Below are 20,150 nucleotides of genomic sequence, written 5' to 3' on the forward strand. Positions count from 1 at the left end.
GCAGAGATATATCAAATCAATTTTACAACTTGACATAGACCAGCAAGATGTTTTAATGAATTACGTATTACTTTTCTAACTTTTTGGCAATTTAAAGTAATAGTTTAAATTTTTTGACACCTATACTTTGCAAAAAATTGTTAAATTTTCATAGCATTCATCAATCATCATCTATGAATCTATGCCAATCAGGCATTTATCATCTCTTTGGCATAGACTCAAAGTGCCACTGTAATCCTAAGTGGGCGTGCTGTCATCGGAGTGCCAACTTTTTCTGTGTTCATAAATGACTTCGTCGTAACTCGGCGGTGGGGGGATGTGGCCAGTCCTGGTCTTGGCTTGACCAGCTGTGGGTTTACTGACCAGTTTGTCTTCTTCCGCCTCTTCGGGGATGGAGTCTCGACGGCGCGTGTCGTATTCACTGAGGACGGGCTGCGAGATGTTGTTGCGTTGGGTCAGTTTTGGAGCACTGTTTGCGAGCTGGAAAGAAGATGTTGACGTTCAGATTACACAACGTACTTTATACTAACGATATTGATAGGATGGTTGTCCATAATTTCCATCTAGTCTTAACAGGCTGCACATCTTAATAATGGCATTCCCTAAAGCCGGGTTCACATTTGTCTGTCGTGTTGTGTTGTGATGCATCAGAACGGTATCGGTTTCATACATAGTTGCGTTCACATTTCTCTGATGCCGTGTGTTGTGACGGTGTATGAAACCGATACCGTTCTGATGCATCACAACACAACACGACAGACAAATGTGAACCCGGCTTAAAAATAACAGTAGGTACCAATCACCGAAGAAGGGAGAAGCAGAAGAATAAGAATGGTTTTTGCATGAAATAAATGAAATGAAATTAAATGAAGCATAATCTTAGGCAATGCTAAGATGTCACGAAGTGGAAGTACAAACCTATTAAACCAAGTAACAATATTGTTATATTAAAGACATCTAAACTGAAAGTAGGTATATTGCTGTAATTAATACTTGAAACTATTTTTAAACTTCAGGCCTTCAACCTCATCAAAGCAAGTATGCTTTTGCGCTAATTATAGTGTATTATTAACTGATAAGGAAATGTACCTACTAAATAACTGAAAAAGATAACTAAATCCATACTAATATTATAAATGCGAAAGTGTGTCTGTCTGTCTGTTACCTCTTCACGCTTAAACCGCTGAACCGATTTAGTTGAAAGGGTATAGCCGGGTAAGCATGGCCAAACTGCCCTTAGCGAAAAAAACAATTTCCTTTTACTGGATTATTAACCTATGTATATGTAGTACTTTCACCAAATATTAAGCCTGAAATGCTTCAGATTTAAAAAAAAAATGCAAAAAAAGAAAAATCATTTTTATTTTATTACAGCCAAAGTAATAATCCGATTTCTTTGTAATTTGGGTATGTTGTATATACAATTAAGGTCGCTTTCTGAAAAAAATAATATTGAATTATCTCTTAAAATAATAGTAAAAAATTGAGATGAAAATTTTCAGAAAAATAAAAAAAATACGTGCGAGATAGCGACAGTTACCAAATTTACATATTTTATGTAGAATTTAATAATGTTTAACATATATTTTTTTCAAAAATTAAAATCGGGATTAACAGTGTGAAAAACTCGAATTTGTAACATCCCATAATACTCTCTCTTCATACAAGCAAAGCTAAGTAGTCATAAACGAATGAAGTATATTGTGAACGCAGTCTTTACGAATTTGAATTTAGAATGTGACGTATTTTATTCATCAAAGGAACAGACATTTTTCAATCGTTAACGCTCTGTATAAAATTCGTGCCTATTTTCCTGTTCCCGCGCTTTTTTTAGGGTTCCGTAGTCAAATGGCAAAAAACGGAACCCTTATAGATTCGTCATGTCTGTCTGTCTGTCCGTCTGTCTGTCCGTCTGTCTGTCCGTCCGTATGTCACAGTCGCAGCCACTTTTCTCCGAAACTATAAGAACTATACTGTTGAAACTTGGTAAGTAGATGTATTATGTGAACCGCATTAAGATTTTCACACAAAAATAGAAAAAAAAAATTTTTTGGTGTTCCCCATACTTCGAACTGAAACTCAAAATTTTTTTTTCATCAAACCCATACGTGTGGGGTATCTATGGATAGGTCTTCAAAAATGATATTGAGGTTTCTAATATCATTTTTTTCTAAACTGAATAGTTTGCGCGAGAGACACTTCCAAAGTGGTAAAATGTGTGTCCCCCCCCTGTAACTTCTAAAATAAGAGAATGATAAAACTAAAAAAAATATATGATGTACATTACCATGTAAACTTCCACCGAAAATTGGTTTGAACGAGATCTAGTAAGTAGTTTTTTTTTTATACGTCATAAATCGCCTAAATACGGAACCCTTCATGGGCGAGTCCGACTCGCACTTGGCCGCTTTTTAAATCTCTGAATGCCGTTCGCCACTAGCCGCATACAGCCACGGAGTTTAAGGTCCGCGCTCAGCGAAATAAGTCGCGTTCTAAATTCAAATTGCGTTGGGAATATAACTTTCTAGTATAACGTATAAGTTATTTTGTATGAAGAGAAGGTATTATGGGATGTTACAAATTCGAGTTTTTAACACTGTTAATCCCGATTTTAATTTTTGAAAAAAATATATGTTAAACATTATTAAATTCTACATGAAATATGTAAATTTGATAACTGTCGCTATCTCGCATGTATTTTTTTTATTTTTCTGAAAATTTTCATCTAAATTTTTTACTATTATTTTAAGAGATAATTCAATATTATTTTTTTCAGAAAGCGACCTTAATTGTATATACAACATACCCAAATTACAAAGAAATCGTATTAGTACTTTGGCTGTAATAAAATAAAAATGATTTTTCTTTTTTTGCATTTTTTTTTTAAATCTGAAGCATTTGAGGCTTAATATTTGGTGAAAGCACTATATATACATAGGTTAATAATCCAGTAAAAGGAAATTGTTTTTTTCGCTAAGGGCAGTTTGGCCATGCTTACCCGGCTATACCCTTTGGTATGAAGATAGTTTGAGTCCCGGGAAAGGAAGGTCATAGGATACTTTTTATCTCAGAACTCACCCCTTAAGGGGGTGAGAAGGGGTGTGGAAATTTGTATGGGCAATCAATAACCGCTGAACCGATTTAGTTGAAATTTGGTATAGAGATAGTTTGAGTCTCGGGAAAGGACATAGGGTAGTTTTTATCCCAAAAATCTCCCTTTAAGGGGGTGAAAAGGGGGTTGTATGGGGAATCGTTAAAAGCAGATTGGGTAAAAATAAGCTACGCAAATTACTAACTCCATGCAGACGAAGTCGCGGGCAAAAGCTAGTAACTGATACATAAAAAAGCGGCCAAGTGCGAGTCGGACTCGCCCATGAAGGGTTCCGTATTTAGGCGATTTATGACGTATTAAAAAAAAACTACTTACTAGATCTCGTTCAAACCAATTTTCGGTGGAAGTTTACATGGTAATGTACATCATATATTTTTTTTAGTTTTATCATTCTCTTATTTTAGAAGTTACGGGGGGGGGGGGACACACATTTTACCACTTTGGAAGGGTCTCTCGCGCAAACTATTCAGTTTAGAAAAAAATGATATTAGAAACCTCAATATCATTTTTGAAGACCTATCCATAGATACCCCACACGTATGGGTTTGATGAAAAAAAAATTTTTGAGTTTCAGTTCGAAGTATGGGGAACCCCAAAAATATATTGTTTTTTTTCAATTTTTGTGTGAAAATCTTAATGCGGTTCACAGAATACATCTACTTACCAAGTTTCAACAGTATAGTTCTTATAGTTTCGGAGAAAAGTGGCTGTGACATACGGACGGACAGACAGACGGACAGACAGACGGACAGACAGACGGACAGACAGACAGACAGACATGACGAATCTATAAGGGTTCCGTTTTTTGCCATTTGGCTACGGAACCCTAAAAATGGATAACAAAGTGGCCATGCCAATTTGCGTCTAAGGTATATAGTCAATAGCTAAAAATATTCATAATCCATATTCTCAATAAAAATACAATAAAAACATTCAATGCAAGAGTTGCCGAGTAGTTTTACTACAGAAAATTTAATTCTCCAGAAGTATATTCCCCTAAAATTAAGGGTTTTGAAAAATGCCTATATCTTTTGGAATTTTATACAGATCCGCGGGCGACGGCAGCTGTAAACTAAAGGCTTGGCCAAACACAGAGCGCGACGCAGCGCCGCGTGATGCCGCCGCGATGACTGTTCAAACAGGGCGCGCGCGGACCGCGCTCTCAACACGCCCTCATCACGCGCGGGAACGCGGCGCGGCCGCGCGCTACCGCTCGCTGCCTAACGTCCGATCCGACTGATGTGATCAAGCGCGACGCGGCGGCCCGCCGCGTCCCGCCGCGTCCGCGCGGCGCAGCGCTGCGCGGACGCAAGGGGCCGCGCGGTGCGGGGCGCGACAGAAGCGGGGAGTGATACCGGCGGGACGCAGTTTGTTTGACGTCGGTAACCTGTTAGCATGTGCCGCGGTCGCGCGGCGCGGACGCGGCGCTGCGTCGCGCTCTGTGTTTGGCCAAGCCTTTACACAAGGATATAGTCTATTGATCAGAATGACTGTTAGTTCAAATCGGTAACATTCCAGGTCTGTATTAGGGACCTATAAAGTCAGGACATGGTACGGGAAAATGTAGGTCGTGCCGCAAATTTGGCTTTCTCAATACGGGAAGTATATGACTCGTAAAGCACTGGCAGTAAGTTTGGGTTTTGCGCTGCCGCACCGAATGTGTTAATATCAATAACAGAGTGATGACGATGGTTAAATAGCTTTGACACATAATCAGTGATATAAATTTGCATCAATGCGTCAGTGTTAAGATAGTAAACAAATACCTACAGCATTCAAGGTAGTGTTTGTGTTAGTTTTTGTTGATAAAATATAGAACCAGAACTCATCTCATTCGTTATAGGAATTAGACAAGTCTATCATGTCTAAGCAATTAAGTGTAAATAAAACTAATAAGGTAAAAACGTACTGGTGCTCGACGCGGTACCAGTAGACTGTACATTAAGTCATTGTCAATAGAGGTGACAGCAGGACACCAGCAGGGTGTCATCTATTGGGCATTAGCATGTCGAGCACTAGTACGTTTACCTTACTACCAAATATTGTAATGCGTAAGTTGAGTAGTCTAACGCTACGGCTTACGTAGGCGAACAACGCGCGAACGCGGCGCGGCGCGGCGCGGCGCGGCGAGGATGAAACAAACCGTTGATACGTTCCCATTGCCATTGCCATTTTTTCCGCCATCTTGGGCTTTTTCAAAAAAAAATTTTTTTCATGGGAATCTAGAGGCCTCTATCTTTAGGCATGCCAAATCTCGGCGCGCTCGGACCAACTTGAAAAAATTAAAAAAAAAAGTCGGCCATTTTGAAAATTTTCAAATGCAGAAATATTTCCCTCGAGGCCCTCTATGACATTTGGTCGAGCACCCGCCACCTATCTGGCACCGTTTAAAAGTTGCCATACAAAATAAAAGTGGCCAGATTTTCCGCAATTGAAACATTTTTCAAAATTTTTTTTCTTCTTACGAATCTAGGGGACCCCGAGTTTCCGGGAGCGAAATTTCAGCGCGCTAGGACAAACTTGAAAAAATTAAAAAAAAAAAGTTGGCCCGATTAAAAAAAATGGCGGCTTCAAAAACTGCCAGGATCCCTCTATGACATTTGGTCGAGCACCCCCCACCTAGGTCTTACCGTTTGACCGGGCCGTCAAACATTTTTCTGACCGAGAGCGGTAGACCAAAAGTCGGATTTTTCTGGAGGTCATCAGACCGACCTCTATACGACAGTACTAAAGTCAAACACCCCACGAACCTCCTTCTGGAAGAACAATCATGTCAATCAGTCAGTCGGGTTCCCAAAAAGTTCCCATACGTTCGCGCGTTTTTCGCCTTCGTAAGACGTAGCGTAAGAGAAAAATCATGCCAGCAATCGTTTCAGTATTCGTTTTACAGCTCAAGTAGATGGCGCTGTACTGCCAACAACCATTATATGAACACTGGAAATATCCATCATTTAAACATACATTTTTGACAACCAGATTTTCCGTGTCCACCGCGTTCCCTCTCTTTGCCTTTATATATCTGGGGCAAAGGTCTGTTACAGGGATGTTGCGAATATCCGCATCCGCATCCGCAACCGCGGAACTTCCGCATGATTTTCAACATCCGCATCCGCATCCGCATCCGCATAAAATCGATGCGGATTTAATGCGGATGCGGATGTGGAACAGGTCGGTACAGGAACGTCTTAGCATTGGCGTAAGTGCTAGACTGCTAGGTAATTTAGTCATTAACCAAAAAAACCTATTAGAAATGAGCAGTCAAGCATGAGTGGGACTTAATGTACGGAACCCTTGGAACGCGAGTCCGACTCGCATTTGGCCGGTTTTTTGAAATAAAAATTACTAAAATGTAATATTTGACGTTTTTTATGTATCTATCTTGACATCCGCATCCGCATCCGCATCCGCGGATGTGAGCCTTTATAAATCCGCATCCGCATCCGCATCCGCGGATGTCAAAAAATCGGCATCCGCAACATCCCTGGTCTGTTAACACATTTACTGCCAAGAACCCGCAAGGTACGCTCATTATGTATTGAAAATGAGGCGCTTGGTACTTAAGGTATGAGAGCATGTGATTGGAAGCCGGTGGCCAATCTCTAGCGCTAACCGCACAAGGTACTCCTTCGAGTCAGAACCTTGTGAGTTGTGGGGGTTTTCAGCTATAACTCGATGTTACAAAACATAAGTACCTTATAAAGCTGTGGCGGCGGTCTATTCGACAGCATGGAATTGAAAATGTGTCCTTTGCGGTGCTAATGGCCAATCTCTAACTCTAATCATAGCAGATCAGAAAGATTATTTGAAGTCTTCAATTATACCTCGATGTTACAAAACGTAGGTACCTTATAAAGCTGAGGCGGTGGTCTATTTGACAGCATGGGATTAGAAATGTGTCCTTTGCCGTGCTGATGACCGATCTCCAGAGCTGACCGCAGAAGGTCCACCTTCGAAGCTGAGCCTTGTGGGGTCTTCGGTGATATCTCGATGTTGCTGCAGCGACGCTGGCTGTTGCTGCCGCTGCGACTGCGGTAGAGCTCATTTATGTCGCCTTGAGATAACTGGAAATTTATTGGGGAGTGTTAATAAGGTTCTTTACTGGTTGCAACTCAATTAATTTACATCTAATTCATATAGAATACTTATTTTTAGAACAAGTGTGAACTCATGAAGAATAAGAAATATTGATGAGATAATGGAGGTTTCTTCCTACCACTGTTAAATAAGTAGGTACATACTGATGATAAACGTACAACAAAACTACATGCGTTAAAACTTTAAAATGGTTTACAATGTAACTAGAACTCCGTATACAAGTACAGAGAGTTTTTGAAATTAGGTCAATAAATAAAAATCATCTTTTCGGCTTAGCCATATTCTAGTCAGTATTATAATTTATAAATAATTTACCCTAGCTCTCGATCCTCTGGGCAAGGAATGCAGTGATCCCAGCGGATTGAATCGCGTGATGATGTGCAGTCTCTCGAGGGATATCATGGTCTCAGCATCTTTCCTCAATGGCTCTCCGTTCAGCTTGTCGCCTTCGCCACTTTCTGGTGGTAAAATAATATTAGGTTTTATTTTTAAGTTAAGGATAGGACTAATAAAATTAATGTTTCTTAAATGGCAGTTGAGAGTAATAAAAGAAGTTACAGATATACTAAAAACAATAGCAGGAACAGCAACCTTTTGGGTGACAGATTGTATGGGATTAGAAAACTATAGTAACAAAAAGCTAATAAATATAATTTGCTAACTTTGCACAACCTGCAGTGGTGGCGGTGAAACACACCACTGTCCGTCTAGGCTACGTTTGTACCATATAGACTCAGTTTAGAAGGGACTCTATACGTACTAGTCTATACTAATTGTACCTAAAATTTATTTGTAAAATGTGGCAGTTTTGTAAGTTGTAACCCTTTGAACGCCACGCTTATCGCGCGCGGCGCGTCATATTGAACCTTGTCGGAATGTACGAAGATTGATATTGGGCTGTAGCCGCGCTAGCCAGATGTCTTTGGCGGTCAAAGGTTTACACAGTAGGTATCCTCTCATACGGTCGTCGATCAATTCTTACTCACCATTGTCTTGTTCACAAGGCCGTCCCAGTGAAGTCATGTTGATGTGTCTGAGCCAGAAATAATGCAGCAGCCCATATATTATGCCTCCCAGGAACGCGATCAGGCCCATGTAGCGGAATGCTTCTCTGGTCCCGAGTGAAGCGATGAGCAGCCCGCCGCCGAAGCTGCCGCTGCCTCTTCCTAAAATAAAAAGAAAAGCCGAACAATAAGATTATTTGAATTTATTTACATATTATTGCTTTTTCGGATTTAGCTTCGTTTCTTCTTTTTACTGTTGGAATCTGTTTTCCAAAACACGTTAGAGTTAGTCCAAGGAAAGCTGCAACGATGTTGATAGCACACGCAATGCAAGTGTTATTTTAACCGTCAATGAAATTATGACGTATAGTATAAATAACACTTGCAATGCATATACTATCAAAATCGATGCAGACTTTTCTTGGTCATTTCTAACAAATTCTAACTCTATCTATACCTACCGTTTTAACTTTTGTATGATTTAAGAAAAATGAATCATTTTTTGCGACTAATTTAGAAGTACATCAAAAACCCTAAAAAGTGTTTGTTATACTTTTTATTATTGTTTTACAAGCATTTCGCCTGTTTCCAACATTAGTCTCGTAGTTAAATTGAAAAGAGTTATTTTGCCTTCTTAATATTTACTAAAATACAAACTAGGTACGCGAAGTTAAATCAGAAGATTAAAAAAATTTACAACTCAATGTTTTTACATGACGTCAACAATTTTAATCATGTGTATTTAAGATTTTAGATTTTAGAGAAGTTAGCAGAACGATTATGTTCTTACCGTTATTATTTGCCTGGCGATACTGTGAACCGGTGGATTTAATCGATAACATGATACAAAGTTGTTACGTCTTATGAAGGTGATGGTTGACTTCGTCGAATCATAGGTAGGTACATGGTTACTACTTAGGCACAGTTAAAATATTTACTTGGGGCAGGCGTGTCTCACTCCGCAATTTCGTCGCTATGCTACAGGTAGCTAAAAGTACATCCGTTCCGGCCCCAATTTCGGGGAAAGCCATAAGCCGCGCGTGGCGCTGTCGCCACCTAGCGGCCATATCTGTGCTGATCGTAACAGACGCGTTTTGTTAGAAAGTGAGTCTTCTGTACTTAGTACCATTAATATTTATTCTGTGCTTGGGGGAATGTTATCTAGCAAACATCAATTGAGCTGGTTACCTACCCGTGCGACCTAATTATAATAATGCACTCCACACCTATCTAAAGTAATCTAAACTAAAAACTAAATCGGTTATAAACTTAAAAAATAGTAAATATAGTAGTATGACTACTTAAAAAAGAAATCAAAATATTTACATATAATAATTTGATTTGTTCCCTATTTGGCTAAGCGCCACTGCACCATCCCACTAACCCGGGTTTAAGCGGTTAATCCGTTAACACAGTGTCAAATTGTACTGGTAACCATGGTAACTCCAGGTTTAACCGGTAAACCCCGGGTTAGTGAGATGGTGCAAGTAGCGCTAAATCGTTTAGTTTAATAAATAAAAAATGCGAGTGATTACAGTACAATCAAACAACAAACAAGCAAGCATCTAGATCTCAGTCGTACCCAGCTTTTAATCTTATTATTAGCTCCATTACCCAGTTCCCTCATTTACTTATTATGCAAGCGTCTCAAAGGAACTCACCAAGGCTGAAGTGGGCCATCCCGAGCACTCCAATGAGCGTGGCTAAAAGGTTCTTAGGGGCCAGCATAGCGCAGTAAGTTGCCGCCGCCACCCACATCAAGTGGACGGAAAGCGACTCCATGGCCTCGAAGGGGAAACACCACCAAGAGTTCCTGTTGAAACAAAGAGAAAACCAGTCACCTAAATGTAAAGATGAGGGAAAACAGTGTCATTTCTAAAAGGTATTTAAAGATTGAACAAGATAAAAAGCACGTGTGTAAAGGCAAGACCAAGGACAACTAAAATGTTACATACAACATATAAAAAAGGTAGCAGTCAAGTCAAATAAGAAACTTAAACAAAATCTTGACTAGATTATGAAAGATTAAACTCTTAAAATCTGACGTAACGATAAAAAGTAGACAGGAAATAAAGTGCAACAAATGCCGAAAATCGGTCAAAACTTTTCAATTGCCTAGCCTTTTCATAGGGGTTTTCCCATTGGTATTAAAACATACCCAAAAAGAAACAGGAACATACCCAGCCATGAGTAACTGAAATAGTAATGCCAGCAGAATTAAGGAAGTGTGGTTGACTCATTGAGACACTTTATTTCGATTACTTCATGTTAGTTCTACCATCATAACATTGTATCTGTATTATTCTGTAGGACAATAAAGCTAAACTCCGGATACTAGTATGATGTCTCATCTTTATTGAACCTATGTGATATAATGCCACGTACATGTACTTACTTTCAAATGTTTCACGTGACATTTAGGAACGTGTGATTTTAGAGTGTGATATCTACCGATATAATTAAACAATTTTTTGAAAAGATGTGTCCCGTCGAGTTTGTTGCCGGTCCCATATTGGGATACCCTCCTCCAATTGAGGGGGGACTTAAATCTTCTCGGGGCAGAGGTGTAGGGTTTAAGCCGGTCTACCTAGCTTTATTTGACGTTCATAAGCGCATTGTAATTATGCCTACTTGAATAAACTATCTTTTATCTTTATCTTATCTTATCTTAATAATCTGATTTGAAATTTATTATAGCACATAGGTAATCTGTTTCTAATTGAAGGATTATTTCTCTTTGTTTAGTCCAGTTCAATGTCTTGAACCAGTGACTTGTAATGTGTAGACGTGTATTATATAGTCCTCCCACATTCTGTCGTTGTGTTCATAAACTTGACAATGCCCCTGGATACATTAATTCTGTAAATAGAGTTAAAGGATGCATCGTTCTATCTGCTGATGAAGATGAAGATAAAACTCCACAAGTGTCTGCTAGGTTTTACAGAACAGAATTGAAATTTACAGATGTAAGTTATACAAATAATGTGTTAATAACTGTGATTCAAATATTTGATGCAGCCTGAGATGGAGAATAGTCGTTCCAAGAATAGTCAACATTTTATTATATTCTCTGTTATGATTCTTGGTAGTTCATTATCGCCGAGAATGGAAGGCAAAAAAAGTCATCTGATTTCTGGTATTTTACTGAATTCTGAGTATTGATTAACAGAAAAAAATCGCACATTTTTGCAAATCGGTTCTCTTCTCTTGAACTTTCAAGGCATTTTAGCTCCCAATTAATATTCGATCGGTTGTCTAGTGCACGGTTAGTAGTGTTACCTGAAGTTACTCGTAGCACATTTTAAGTTTAAGCTGACATTGAAACAAGTGGTTCTAATTTTCGAAAGTGTCTGTGTTGTCCTGAACTCCTTAACCACGTTATAAATAAACGACGAAATTATAAAGTTTTTTCAAGTTTCCACAACCTATTACGTACAACAATAGCAGTAATACAGATTAAACAACAACTATCTACAATATTGATGCACTTGTGTATTTGATACGACACCACTTAGCTCCTTGCCATCTTTAGCTAAGATGGACAAGACAACGGCATGTAAGAACTGATTGACTATTACAAACATGCCATTGCCAAGGTCTTGCCAAGTATTTCACATTGCTACAAATTGTAAAATAGCTGACACCCACAGTGTTTCCTTTAGATAACCGGCATTGTTATATCGTTGTCTGTCAGATGAATGTGATACGTATTACCGGGTACCGGACTTTGTTTAAATACGTCTCCCTAAGGGCTTCCAAGATAGCTTCAGAATCTTCAGATGATGTATTGCTGGAAAGTTGCAAAGGATCACCAATATTAGGTACATTATTATTTTATTCCGAGATATCTAATTCAGAATACAAGTAAATAACATTCAAAATTACACAAATAAAGTCACACTTAGTGTCCCTATACCGCGTTCTAGCAACATCAATCAATGAGACCTACATAAATCGACTTGGCATGACCAGGGCCATCCGGATTAACCTTTAAATATAGTAGAAACTGCTTAGGGCCCTCGTCGGACATTGAAATGTTTCCTAGAGTACAGTATATATTGAAGACCAATGGTCATGAGAAGAATGGCATTGCCTGGGATGGATAATCGGGCCCTAGGTATGACTTTGGTGGTACGTAGGTATGTTACCTCATTTGATGGTTGAGACTCAAGACTCCGTCTGTAAGTTCTCATATACCTCACGCTCCTGCTTTTATTTGACACGCAGGGTCCAACCTCGCATGTTTTTGTTTGTTGTCATAAAGCTTCTCTTTCTACAACGGCAACGGGACTTCATGTATTGAGAATCAATTGTAAGATGGTCTCCTAGGGACTTACTCTATGAAGGAGTAGCCGACGAGCCTGGCAGCGTGCGAGAAGAAGGCTACGATGATCACGTTGACGTGTCCCATGCGCGCCGTGATGGCGTCAGCGCCGTACAGGAATGGGATGCTGCTCAGCGTGCCCACTGTCACTGTTATCCCTGAACAAATACGTAAGAAATTTGTATGATTTAGAAAAAAATAAGAACATGAGCAAAAAAATTTATCATTTATCTATAACTACTAACTTCAAAAACCCAGGGTCTGATATATCTGACTTTATTAAGACCCGTTGTACAATTTAATAATGTGTAAAAATCGCGAAAGTTCAAATCAGTGATATCTGACTTTGTCCATAATCTAAGTAAGAATCGTTAATTTTAATTACAGATCAGTCGAGCCTCCGACCAACCATTTTCAACAAAATTACTAGAACTCAGATAAATTTTGAAAGAGACTTTGAGTAGGTACATTTTTAAATTTTTTTGATTAGTGGATGTAAAACGAAAAAAGAAAGTGCTCAATGTTTGTCTCCGATTTCTGTTATAATAATTATTGCTACACTTACCTAACAGGAAGTTTGGTGCCCCCAATTCCTTCAAATACAGGAAAAGATAAGATTCAATAAAACCCCAGAAATTGCCCAAGGCAAACAGGAAAAATATGAAAATTATAATGTGCGGCATCTTTATGATATTCACTAGGTCGTGTAGCAAATTATCTGCAGGCAATTTCGCCCCTAGTGGCATCACAGCTACCGTTATAGCTGATATCAAGAGCAACACGTCGTACGTGTAAAATGCAGCGGAATAGTCCGTGTAACCTGCAATCAACAAACCGATGTAAACACAACAAACTATTGACATATGATAACGATTACGAGATGGCGTTAACTCACCGACTTGTTTGCTCCTCATATCTATAAGCATGCCAGTTATAGGAGAGAATATAGCCATGCCGATACTCGAGAATAGTCTTTCTCGGCCAAAGTCACCGCCGTATTTCTGTATCATTGTTAGAGCAATCGGATCCATGATGGTTACAGTGGCGGATAACATGATGGTTCCCATAAATCTCAGGAAGAAGTAGATATAGAACGTTTTGTCGTCGCTTTCTTTATAATCTGGTGGGCAAATATCGGGGCCGCCTTTCCTGTAATATTCCGATGATAAATCACACTTAATCTTTTGATAGCCTCTATATTTACAATAGATAAATGGTAAAATATAAGTACTTTAGAATAGAAAAACATGTAATACTAAATTACCTGAAGTCACATTTTTGGACTATGCAGTCACGGGATATTTTCTCGAGTCTTTGTTGCGACAATTTGGTCATGTTGTGCGTCATCACTAGACCTCCACATCTTAGGTCCTCCTTGTCTAATGCTGTTATGTTTACGCCTTGGTCTATGAGGAGTTTTTCACCGAATCTTGTTTTGAAATCGGTAATTGTTTCGTTTTCATCCTGAAACAGAAAATATTATTTGGACAGGTTCCTTATTTAGGTAAGCACCAAATGAGTACGTAGTGTGACTACGTTAGTCTTTATATTGATTCACCTCACTAACTAATACCTACATCCTGAAAGCAGACACAACTCTATCCTATTTGGCACCCGAAACAAATTCTGATAATGAATTCAGAAGCAAAGATAATGGCGAAATAGGCGAACAAATGCGAATACAACACGATAGGACGGTTGAACAACTTGCTTCGCTCCTCAGTTAGGTATCTACTAACAAGAATCGAAACATGGCAAATTCATAATGATCAACCGAATGATTAGTACCTACCTACCTGCCCTTAACTTTCTAGCTAAGCTCGAAAACAATCTAAGAGACGTGATAAGACGGGAATTTTAAAGAATGCTTACCCTCTCCATTTCTATGCCTAGTTGTTCCTTCGGATCTCCAAGATCTTCGTGCACTTCCACGAGGAAGAAAGCTGCATCATTATAGTCCTCGTCATCAGTAATATTGAACAAGCTAAAATCATTAAAATTAGTATTAATACATTTTTAGGGTTCCGTAGCCAAATGGCAAAAAACGGAACCCTTATAGATTCGTCATGTCTGTCTGTCTGTCCGTCTGTCTGTCCGTCCGTATGTCACAGCCACTTTTCTCCGAAACTATAAGAACTATACTGTTGAAACTTGGTAAGTAGATGTATTCTGTGAACCGCATTTTAAGATTTTCACACAAAAATAGAAAAAAAACAATAAATTTTTGGGGTTCCCCATACTTCGAACTGAAACTCAAAATTTTTTTTTTCATCAAACCCATACGTGTGGGGTATCTATGGATAGGTCTTCAAAAATGATATTGAGGTTTCTAATATCATTTTTTTCTAAACTGAATAGTTTGCGCGAGAGACACTTCCAAAGTGGTAAAATGTGTGTGTGTCCCCCCCCCCTAACTTCTAAAATAAGAGAATGATAAAACTAAAAAAAATATATGATGTACATTACCATGTAAACTTCCACCGAAAATTGGTTTGAACGAGATCTAGCAAGTAGTTTTTTTTTAATACGTCATAAATCGCCTAAATACGGAACCCTTCATGGGCGAGTCCGACTCGCACTTGGCCGCTTTTTTTATTAAATAAAGGTTGTCCATCGCCATTCAGCGTGGTAACTGGTATATAACGCGGCTTAAGTTATAATTATTGAAGTGAAAACTTCTTTAGCGGCGCTGGGCACTTTTTGAGGTGGGGAAAAAATGATAAACTCGAGACAGCGTAAGGCGATCACGTGACCGTAAGGTTTAGATGGCCACTCATTTAGATGGCATTTAAATCAATAAAGAAAAACTCAATGACATTACATGAAAAAGGTTCTAATCTTGTACGGGCTGAAATACGAGGATCTCACAGTTACATTCAAACTTTATATCACTCAAATATAATTCAATAAAGTTACACTACATCTTGATGAAATCGCTAATAAAAGTGAACTCTAGTACTGGTGAATAACACTCAAAAAATCATGACCAAATATATTTAGATGCGAGGTCTGCAAGGTAACTTTACAATTTCTATTCGAATTTTAAACAATTAACGCTACAAATTTGAATTTCAAATTTTAAACAAGCTCACTGGCCAGCAATTTCGGAACTAAAGTTTTTCAATAGAAAGGAGGATGGGTCAATTATACATAGCAGACATTTTGGACTAGTCATTGAGTTTTCACTTCTGTCGCCACTCCCGGAGTGCAACCCGTTTTTTTTTTCGTACTTTATTGCACACACGCCTGATCTGTATAAATGTTTTAAAATCTAATTAAAAAAGGAGGTTCAAAAAAATACCAATGATGTTCTTAATTTTGTTCCGTTTTTAGCATTTTTTTCTCTCTAGATATTTTAATTTGCATATGCTAATTGTTTTGACGTAGATAATTATAATGCCACTGTAATTATACCTACATTACCTACTACGTCGTAAATGATCACAAGTTTCATACGTCTATCTACAATTAAATCTATTTTATCTCTGTTTGCTCCGAATGATTCTCGGTAGGCAGACACCATAAAAAGTCATTGTCGAACATACATATTGACTTAAATATAATAATCTCGAAGTATACTACTGTCATATGCTTTTTTTATCATGAAAATAAATATAATTACATGAGAATTACTACGAAAACAGACTTAGGGAAAATAGAGAATTGTTACAGTTTCCTGATTTAAGTAGTTAAGATATGTCCTATAACTCCTATAAGTAGTACTTACAACTTCACAAGGCAGGCAGCTCATACCTACGTTTTTTTACCTCATACATCTATTCATCATCATACAGATGGCTATTAACTTCAGCAAAAGTTTAAAAACACTAATAAAGGAAGACTCACGTTAGACCGGACCGTGTCCGGGCCGGAGCTTCTGGAGCTTCGTTTTCTATGGAAAGCTTCACGTGATCATCGGTTATCTGACTTATCTTTCATAGAAAAGTAAGCCCCGGAAGCTCCAACCCGGACACGGCCCGGTCTAACATGAGTCATCCTTAAGCCCTTTTAACAGACTTGAGTCATTGATTCATTCATTCCTGATTCCCAACTTTAGGAAAGTGATAATTTAAACATACACTTAAGTACCAAGTGGAATTAAAAATTTTCTAAGAATGCAAACGAAGCTCAATTCCTTTTTTGAGTTCTTAACTTTTTAATTTAAGTACAATCAAACAAAATCTTTCATTTTCAGAAGGGCTTAATAAAAAACAATCATAATGCGAGATTCTGGTGGAATGCCCCAAAAGCTCGCAAAGCTAAGGAAAATACCATTTCTAGTACACGCGCTATGAGTTTTACGCGGGCAGTAGGTACATCTCGCTTGCACCAGTTGCACCAATTTCAGTACGAGGGGGGGGATCATTGTAAGTTAGTTTACGCAGTCGCTAGAATAGTTATTTTCGATACAAGTGCGAAAAAGAGGAAATTCGAAACGAGTGGCGATAAATTAAAACACGACCGAAGGGAGTGTTTTAAATCGACACGAGTTGCGAATTACCTATTCGCACGTGTATCTAACAACGTTTTACAGTACATATGGCACTTTAAAGTTTCGACATACGCACGAAAAGTGCTATTTTACGCACTAATGCGGAAAAGTAGCCCCATATGTACTGTAAAATATGTTATTATTATTTTGTGCCCCTTGCGTTTGAAACGACTGGGTGCTAGGCTGCTGGGGGTCGGAGGACTCGGACTCGGAGGGTTTTGCCTTTATTAGGAAAAAGGGACGTCGTATTAGGGAGAGGGGGTCTGACGCCCACGCGGGTTCGTACCTGGTGCAAAAGGTTGTCCATTCAATGTGGTAACACGCTAGTGTGATAGGTACCTTTGCGCCGAGGGGAAGGGACTTTTTGACTAGGCTTAAGATAATCTTAAGTTATTAATGAACTGTTGTAATAAGGATGTAGTTCTTACCTTACGTTCGACTTGAATTTGCGGCTGATATGAAAGTCCAGGTCATCTTTATCGTCGGCCGGATCGACAGGGCTCGCCGTCGGCGCGGACAGTAAGCAGTGGTCGATGCACCGGTCGAGGACAAAGTCCACCTGCTCGTCTTCATCGGGGCATTCTCTGCTGGGGCACGGACTCCACCAGATCTGCAATTTTAATTTTTGTACACTTAGGGCTGATTTAGACGGCGCGCGAACTCGTATACGATCTTAGTTACATTGAGGTTACATCAATTCAGCCTACCGATCAAACGACGCAATGTAATCAAACTCGCATACGAGTTCTCGCCCCGTCTAAATGAGCCCTTAGAATTGGATGAGGGTCAATCGGTCCCCTTGCGTTTCCTAAAGTTTAAACGTCAAACTTCTATGAAATTATGACGTATAAATTGCAAGTGTAATTGTAATGTGCGTATACTATCAAAATCGTTGCTAACTTTTCTAGGTCTATGTATTTTTTAAAGCGATAACATTAACATTAGAGCAGATAAATTGATAAAACTAATCAAGATGCCTAACATCCTATTAGTGTTCTGTTGATTCTTTTGAAACCTATTTTTGTCCACTACTGGACATATGTATGCCCACCTAATTTTTCAACGTTAAGACGGATTGCTGGCTTGGCCATTAAGTCAGCGTCACCTTGTTAGGGCAGCGTCTCTCCAACGTTTTACGCAAAAGCCTAGTCAATGGTTGTGTGGTATTACTACTTCATCTTTCTCTCCAATAAGTAGGTAGGAGAAAACAATGAATGCCTAAGTACATAAAAAAAGAATCGCTCTACAAAGTTTATATTTGGACAATGCAGATGCCTATTACTTATGCTCTATTTGGTTCAAATTACAAGACATTGCCACTCAAATAGCTAAGGGGAGCATCGTAATTCGACTATAAATTATCATCTGTTAGGTCCTGACCATACTGGCCTGTCTCAAGTAATAAAGGTTGCCCCTTCAAAAGTTCTTGAGTAGGTAATAGGTCGGTTCTGCGTCTGTTACAGTCGAATGGATCGTGGCGCAAATATTTATCCCTACGTGGAAATAATGGAACTAAATATGAATCGCACAAATCATTATGGTTAGGTATGTCAACATTTCACTGAATGGAAGGATGTGATTAGAGTATAATATATGTATAATTTTATATAGAAGTAGATACACATACAGAAAAGGCTTGTAAATTGTGCTGTCTAGACAATAGAAAATCATCATTAGCAAACAGGTACAGGGGTACTTACAGCAATGAGTAAATGAAGTATATAATAACAGCACAACAGCAACCAACCAAATGCACTTTTTACAAAATACACTTTCAACCTTTCTTAAGTGTGTGGTGGTCAAAAATCGTAGATTCACATCTCGGTTGTGCTGTAGGTACATAGAGCAGAAATCCCGGTCTCGACAAAATGCAGAAAGATGCAGGATCCTTATCAAGTTATCACACACCGACAAGAGGTTAAATATAAATGTCATGGCAAAGAAATTAATAGACAAACAGAACTCTTAAAAGGTTCCGGTAAATAATCCTAACCAAAATACAATCTGACTTGTCGCCAACTCTGTCTGCACTCGGCAGAATATTATAATACCGAGCGCTAAGACTTTGCCACCGGCTAATTCGTCCTGCTGCCGGATGACGCCGATTTGCTCGAATTCTTACAAGTGTGGCATTAGTATACACCTCTTTACCCTAATATATGTGACAAGGACCAATTCACTTAAAGACGTTGACGGAATATGCAGTAGTTTCAGAACAAAGTTCAGAAATCAAAAATGTACTTCTCAAAGAAAAAGTTTTCGATAAAATGACGTTTAAAGCGGCAATAAAAATTGAGGGCAGTAATTTTTATTTAATGATACCTAACTTACGACAGGACAGTTACCTCCACGCTATTTTTGTACGGATCCCTCATGACGTACGCCGAAGGCATCATCCCAGGAGTTTCTTGGTGCGGAATCAGGAGCAATGAGTGGTGAAACGCTGCGTTTAGAACTAAAGCTGTGATGACCACCGGTTTATACTCCCCAAAACGGTCCACCAGAAAACCTACAAGCAATGGAACAAGTTCACATTGTATAAATTACTCTAAAGAACAATTAAAAAGGATACTTGTTTGCAGAATTTTAGTCCAGTGCTTATTTTCATTGCTCATGAGTTTAGATTAACAGGCAGAGGAGTACTTACCAGTTATCGGTGGGCTTAAGAAGGTTGTAAACGGCAAGGCCAAATACACAAACGATATTTCAGGCACAGTAAGTCCTATACTTTGCATATGAATCGTCAGGTAAGGGAGCAAAGAAGCCGTGGCTCCGTACATCACGAATAAAGTCACTTTTAACATGATTAGGTTCGGGTTGATGCGGAGGCAAGCCATGAGGCGCTGGCAGCAGCCGATCGGTGCTTCGCTGTCGTCATCCATGGCGTCGTCGTCACTATTCTTCTTAGAGAGATCGTCAATGGACTTGGCCATTGTCACACTATCATGCTAGGTGTGCATACGCGTAGAGTATCTTATCGACTGAGTAAGTCGCACGGCAGAAGCTGCGGCGATGCGATTATTTACTCAGAGATTGCAGAGCCAGGGAGGGTCCCGTCCGACTGAGCGGATCACGGCGGACGACTCGGCCAATTTTCAAATTACAAATTACCTCCGTTTAAGG

At 39.0% G+C, this 20,150-nt stretch overlaps 1 protein-coding gene across 1 annotated transcript; it reads right to left on the reverse strand.

Moving 5' to 3' along the window:
• Window positions 1-151: 151 nt before the first annotated feature.
• On the reverse strand, window positions 152-20,097 carry LOC134647335 (uncharacterized). The gene is made up of 13 exons (XM_063501668.1): window positions 19,675-20,097; window positions 19,373-19,536; window positions 17,456-17,637; window positions 14,408-14,519; window positions 13,800-13,999; window positions 13,431-13,684; window positions 13,101-13,355; window positions 12,549-12,693; window positions 9,873-10,024; window positions 8,194-8,373; window positions 7,523-7,665; window positions 6,958-7,173; window positions 152-480 (listed from the first exon to the last, which is right to left on the reverse strand). Exons 1-13 carry the CDS (start codon window positions 19,958-19,960, stop codon window positions 238-240), a joined length of 2,532 nt encoding a protein of 843 aa, XP_063357738.1. The 5' UTR covers window positions 19,961-20,097; the 3' UTR covers window positions 152-237.
• Window positions 20,098-20,150: the final 53 nt, after the last annotated feature.

The sequence above is a fragment of the Cydia amplana genome, chromosome 4, assembly GCF_948474715.1.
Source record: "Cydia amplana chromosome 4, ilCydAmpl1.1, whole genome shotgun sequence".
Taxonomy (NCBI): domain Eukaryota; kingdom Metazoa; phylum Arthropoda; class Insecta; order Lepidoptera; family Tortricidae; genus Cydia; species Cydia amplana.

Excerpts from the sequence above, each read along its gene's own strand:
- LOC134647335 (XM_063501668.1), bottom strand. The coding sequence starts at position 19,960 with ATGGCCAAGTCCATTGACGATCTCTCTAAGAAGAATAGTGACGACGAC. Across the intron at positions 14,520-17,455 it reads AAATTCAAGTCGAACGTAAG|CTTGTTCAATATTACTGATG; the intron begins GTAAGAACTACA and ends TAATGATTTTAG. Across the intron at positions 10,025-12,548 it reads GTCGGCTACTCCTTCATAGA|GAACTCTTGGTGGTGTTTCC; the intron begins GTAAGTCCCTAG and ends TTGTTTCAACAG.